At 48.8% G+C, this 5,984-nt stretch overlaps 1 protein-coding gene across 1 annotated transcript; it reads right to left on the bottom strand.

Moving 5' to 3' along the window:
* Window positions 1-429: 429 nt before the first annotated feature.
* On the bottom strand, window positions 430-4,178 carry IFI6 (interferon alpha inducible protein 6). Its single transcript, XM_079778270.1, has 5 exons — window positions 4,093-4,178; window positions 2,395-2,496; window positions 1,961-2,038; window positions 1,731-1,880; window positions 430-628 (listed from the first exon to the last, which is right to left on the bottom strand). Exons 2-5 carry the CDS (start codon window positions 2,462-2,464, stop codon window positions 522-524), a joined length of 405 nt encoding a protein of 134 aa, XP_079634396.1. The 5' UTR covers window positions 2,465-2,496; window positions 4,093-4,178; the 3' UTR covers window positions 430-521.
* Between the last annotated feature and the right edge of the window lie 1,806 nt (window positions 4,179-5,984).

The raw sequence follows: 5,984 nt of genomic DNA, 5'->3' as shown, positions 1-5,984 counted from the left end.
CGCTATTCTCCATCAGAGGTAGACCACTCTGGTGCTTCTTCAGAGAACAGAGATCTGGTTTCTACGCTTCTGCCAAGTCAGAGAAGTAGCTGGAAGCTTCTCTCACTGAGACTAAACGGAGCTCTGCCTCCCCGGCCCCCCGTGACATCCAGCCTGAGCACTCAGTGTGACGGGCAGCAGGAAGCTCTGCTGGGAAGGGGTCTCAGAGTAGGGATGTCTGAGCCGGGTTATGAGCTTCAGAAGGACATTCTAGGCAGCAAGGACAGCACATGCCAAGGTCCAGGGACTAAATCAGCTGGCTGTGTTTCAGAGCTGTGGTTGGCTTCAGGGAGAAGTGAGGATGGGGCAGACCAGACCCAGATCTTGTTGGGCTTCTCACAGGAAGAATGACTCACAAGACAAAGTGTTTTCTGAGAGAAGTTTATTCTCTTTTTTGCCTAGGTCATTGACGACTGTCACAGAGAACGCTCTGGACTTCAGCTGGAAGAAGTAGGGCGGGGGATGGGTGTCCTGGAAGCTGTTCACTCCTCCTCTTCCTCCTTTGCCCCCTTGTTGTCTATCTGCCTGTGGACAGTATAGCCTAGAATGGCACCAACCTTGGCCATGAGGGTACTGCCACCAGTAGCCCCTGTAAAGCAAGTATAGCCAGGTCACTCGCAGCCCAGGCATCAGGCCTGGGAATCCTAAAGTCTGGAAACCAATGGTCAAGTGCAACCTCTTCATTCTCAGATGGAGACACAGTGGTCCTGCGAGGGAAGGGGACTTCTGCAAAGTGAGTATTATTTCCCCCTCCTCCCAACTCACCGCCTCAATCAGAGCTGCTTCAGAGATGAAACAGTCAAAATAACAACTCATTCTCTTCTCGTCCTCAGTGTTGTTAATAATGCTAACAGCAGCCACCTTTGTGGAGACCTCTCTGGGTGCTGGAGGGTGCGTAAGTAAGAGAGGACAACCATCTTATGACACTGGCCTGTGGCTGTCCTGCCCAGGCCCCTTACTTTCCACCGCTGGGATATGGCCTGGCCTGTGCTCCCTCTGCCCCCCTGAGAAGGGCTCTGTTCTTCTGGGCTGGTCCTTTGGGCTTTGTCATCCAGAACTGAGAGAAGATGGAGGCTCAGAAAGGCAGAGTTTGTCAGGAGTGTTTTTTCTCTAGGATTTTGAAGGGGGGGGGGGGTAGGGGGAGAGAGAGACAGACAGACAGACAGAAAAGGGTGAAGGAGAGAGGGAGGGGGAGGAGAGAGAGAGAGAGAGAGAGAGAGAGAGAGAGAGAGAGAGAGAGAGATTCACAGAGATAGACATGAATGCAAACTTTTTAGAAGGATCATTCTGAGCTCTGTATCAATCCCCTTCATGGTGTTCAAGAAACTCAAGTCAAGACCAGAACAGGTATGAGATTGAAGTGAGTTGTTCCACTCCGGGTGTTTGAGAATGAGCAGATCCATAAAATGTTAAATTGAGGAAGATTATCCTGGTTAGTAGATGAGGAAAACTGAGGCTTGTTGTGAAAGCAAGCAACCAGACTGTCTGGGTTTGAATCCTGGCTCCAGCGCAAGCCAGCTGGGAGTAAATCACTGAATCAGTGGGTGCCTCAATTCACCCCCTGTATGATGGGGTTTACAAGAATACGCACTTCAGAGAGCTGAGTTGGCCTGTGAAAAGGACTCAGAATAGTAAATAGAGAGACAACCTGTGGCCCTGGTGTCTGCTCCAGGGCCTGGCCCCAGACTCACCCAAGCTCTGCAGCGTGGCCACCAGCCCTCCGGCGGGCACGCCGCCCCCGTTCGCTACGGCCGACCAGCTCATCAGCGAGGCGGCCACCGAGTTGGCAGCGATGCCGGTGCTCGTGAAGCCCAGAGCGGGCAGCCCCAAGGCCAGGACCCCTGGGGGAAGAGGAGAAGGTGAGGGAGCGCCCGGGGCTGGGGCCGGCCCACCTTGTCAAGCTCCCACCTTCCAGACCCACCTCCTCCGATCACCATGTAGGTCAGCGCACCCCAGACTCCGGAGCCGGAGTCGCTGTCCTCCGAGTCTTTCCTTTTGCCTGTGGGGAGAGCGGACAAAGCGGAGTGCAAAAGCAAGCAGGAGTCCCCTACTCTGTGTCTGATGCCCAGGAACACCCACAGAGCTGGGACCACCATCCTCCTATTTCGGAAAGCCTTACTAAAGGGAAGAGACTTTTTCTAAGGCGTCGTGCCTGGCGCATAACTGACATTGAATAAATGTTAGAATGGAGGAATGGACAGATTAGGGTTTCGAATCTGGGGCTCTGGCTACGACAAGCCTGCGCTGTCCATTGTAATAGCTTCTCTCATTCAGAGGCACGCCTGAACCTAAACCAAGGACCCTGAAACTTTCCGCTTCTTTCTTCCAAGACCTTCCCCTTGCACCCATCCTTACCTGCCTCCACAAGCCCGCAGGCGGAGAGTAGCAGGTAGCACAACAAGAGCGATACCACCTTCTGCCGCATGGTGGCGGCGCGCGCAGGCTTTGTCGCTGGGCCTGGGGATGGGGAGAGGAAAGAGATGATCCAGAGCCATTTCTGAGCCAAACCCTAGGCTATCTTCCTTTCCGATTGGAGGAAGAGTCCATAAAAAGCAGCGAAGTGCTCTGGACTGGGCCCAGGACCCCTCTAAGGAGCTGCTGGATCTCCGTTTCTTCGTGGCAACAATGGCAGTGACGTTCCTGCCTCACCCGGTGGTCCTGAGAATCAGTGAGGGAATCCTCTTCCTCTTCTGGTAAGGTGCCTGGCACATGGCGCATGCTCAATGATGTCAGCTAGTATCATCACTGTGTTTTCTGTTCTTGACTTTGTCCTCACTGCCTGCGTGACCTCGGGCAGGATACTAGCACCTCCTCCGGGTCTCGATTTACTTATCCCTAAGATGGGTTATTAATAGAGCCTATTTTAGAGGGTGGCTGTGAGTTTTGAAACTATTCATCACTATTCCCTAGCACTTAGAACATTACCTGTCACACAGAATTTTCTGGAAAAAAAATGGTTGTTGATCAATTTATTCTTCCAATGCATTGAATAGTTATAGGCACCAAACATTGTCCTCTCACCAGCTTCATTTTTTCAGAAAGAAAGCACAGAGGGTTAAAGACATTGCCTAAGGCCACACTGTAAACTATGCAATCTAGACACACACTCATGACTGTCGGAATTCAAAACCTATGTTCATTATTCCACAAAATAGGGAAATATACGTGCCCCCAAATTCACCTCTAATGTGATTTTTGTCAGTTCAATGCAATTTTCTTGAATTAAAAGCAAATAAACATCACCCAGCTGGTGTGGTTCAGTGGTTGAGCATCAACTCATGAACCAGGAGGTCATGATTGGATTCCTGGTCAAGGCACATGGTCGGGTTTCGGGCTCAATCACCAGTGGGGGCTATGCAGGTGGCAGCCTATCAATGATTCTCTCTCATCATTGATGTTTCTATCTCTCCCTCCCTCTTCTTTCCTCTCTCTGAAATCAATAAAAAACATATTTAAACAAATAAACAAACAATACCCCCCCCTTGTATTGAGCACTTACTCAGCACTTTATGGCGCAAGGTCATTGATACCCATAACAACCACATGAAGTAGATACTGTTGTTCTCAACCATGTGTTATAGATAAGGAAACTGAAACTCAGAGAATTTAATATTCCCACAACTGCCCAGCAGGGAGTGGCAGAATCCCAAAATTACTGATGCCAAACCCATATTTTTAACCATTCCAGATTACCCTTATCATCCAAGATAAACTCACTGTCACATTAGATTCTACAACAAAGGGGTTTGTGAAACCATCCAGGCCTTTGGCAGGCAAGGTGGCTTGATTATCCTTTAGCAGATGAGGAACTAAAGCTCAAAAAGGTGAAATGTGACAGAGTTAAGGCCACAGATTGCTGAAAGGGCATCTGTTAAGGTCAGTTTCATGCCTCTTGGAGTTTTGTACCTAAAAGCCCCCCATCCCCTCAGACCAGTCTTAGCCCAGGGCACTAAAAGGGGCTCAGCCTCCCTGGGGAACGGGCGCCCTGGCTTTCTGGGCAGCCTGGCAAAAGGTGACCGCTTGACACCCATGCCTCTTAGTTTCTGGGTTTACCTTGGAGGAGAGAAGAGAAGGAATCTTCCTGCCCAGAGCCTGTGGATAGATGGAGCAGCAGGGAGGTACAGCTCTTCCAGGCTGCAGGCTGGCTTTTTATCATCACATTTCAGTTACATCCCCACCCCCTTTCCTGATAGCCAATCCTGGTCAGAGTTTCCATTTCCTATACTCTGCAGAGTTTCCTTTTCTCCTCCATCTCTTCAAAGCAAAAAGTGATTCTAGCTGGAGGCTTTGACCAGCTAAGAGTATTCAAAGCAGGTCATGCTACAGTGGTATCCACGGCCCTGCTGGACTTAGTGAAGCCCAACCACTAGTTCCTCTTGGGGCCCAGAGGCCCTTCACAATTCAATTCAATCTACAATAATAAAAGTGTAATATGCTAATTAGACCAGACAAACTCTCGGATGAAGCCGGGGCTGCGAAGGAAGCCTGGGTCCCGGGTGCCAGAGGGAAGCCAGTGACGGCATAGGGGAAGGAAGCCTACTCTTGCAGGAATTTCGTGCATTGGGCCTCTAGTTAATAATAATGCCTACCATTTATTATTGAGTACCTGCTGCATGCCAGGACCTGTGCAGAGTGCTCTATGTACATGATCTTTCCAATCCCACAACAGTTTCGTGAAGTACCATATATTGTTTTTTTTTTTTGTTTTTTTTTTATATATTTTATTGATTTCTTTACAGAGAGGAAGGGAGAGGGATAGAGAGTTAGAAACATCCATGAGAGAGAAACATCAATCAGCTGTCTCCCGCACACCCCTCACTGGGGATGTGCACACAACCGAGGTACATGCCCTTGACCGGAATCGAACCTGGGACCCTTCAGTCCGCAGGCTGACGCTCTATCCACTGAGCCAAACCTGCCAGGGCATATATTGTTTTTTAAACATTATTTTAAATCCTTATTATGAGTTTATTTTATCCTAGAACTAGTTCAGATTTTCACGTGATTAAGGATTTTTCATGGCTACCAGAACAGGACGTGGGCTGCAGAGTCCCCGCAGTCATCTCCTTCCACAGCCCCTCAAGTCTTGGTTTAATCCACATAGTTATCATCTTTAGTTGAGAGCTCTTCTAGATGGCCATTTTCTTGGCTTGCAGCTTTGAAAGAAGCATCATGAGAATCATTCACCTTCTGATAACTTAAGAAGGAGATTTGGAGCCAGGATGCATTTCAGGAGCACTTGAATGCTGAAAGTGATTTATTTCTTGTGGAGTTTTGACATTCCCTTCAGTCTGGCCAGATGAGTCAGAAGGACTCTGTTGAGGCATTCCTGGCAGGCATTTCTTCTTCAAGGCCTCCTTTTCAAGGGGTTTTGTGTTCTTCTGCATGGATGTAGGTCTTCTTTGTGGAACCAGCTACAGATATCAATGGTTCTTCTTTTGTGTTAGTGATTTTTCCTGTAATGATAAGCCAGTGAGCCAGGTACTCTATGGGGTCACTGGGCTGAACCTTCGCCACCTCTGCCAAGTGCTGGGCAAGGCAATTTCCGAAGCACCTCTTCAGTATCAGTTTCCATCTTGTGGGGAAGCTCCAGTCCTGAGTCTGCCATTTATTAGTTGTGTGGTCTTCAGCAAGTCACCAGTCTCTGTGAGCCTTGGTTTTCTCATCTACCCTCATGCCCCCTCCTCTTGGCTGCGTGTTCTCTTCTCTACAACATACTGTTTATAACCCTCATTTTGCAGAGGAGATTAAAGTTTGTGGAAATGAAGTCATTCTATACCATTGTTCTCTCAAGCTGGCTAATCTGGAATGCTGAGTAACCTGGAATGGTTAAAAATGTGGGCTTCCCTGGTTTTACCATATACCCAGCAGCAGCCAGCTTGAGAGAACAATGGTATAGAATGACTTCATTTCCACAAGCTTTAATCTCCTTTGCCATAAAATGG

The sequence above is a fragment of the Cnephaeus nilssonii genome, assembly GCF_951640355.1.
Source record: "Cnephaeus nilssonii genome assembly, chromosome: 7".
In the NCBI taxonomy this organism is placed as follows: Eukaryota; Metazoa; Chordata; class Mammalia; order Chiroptera; family Vespertilionidae; genus Cnephaeus; species Cnephaeus nilssonii.
This window is presented reverse-complemented; position numbering and strand designations above follow the sequence as displayed.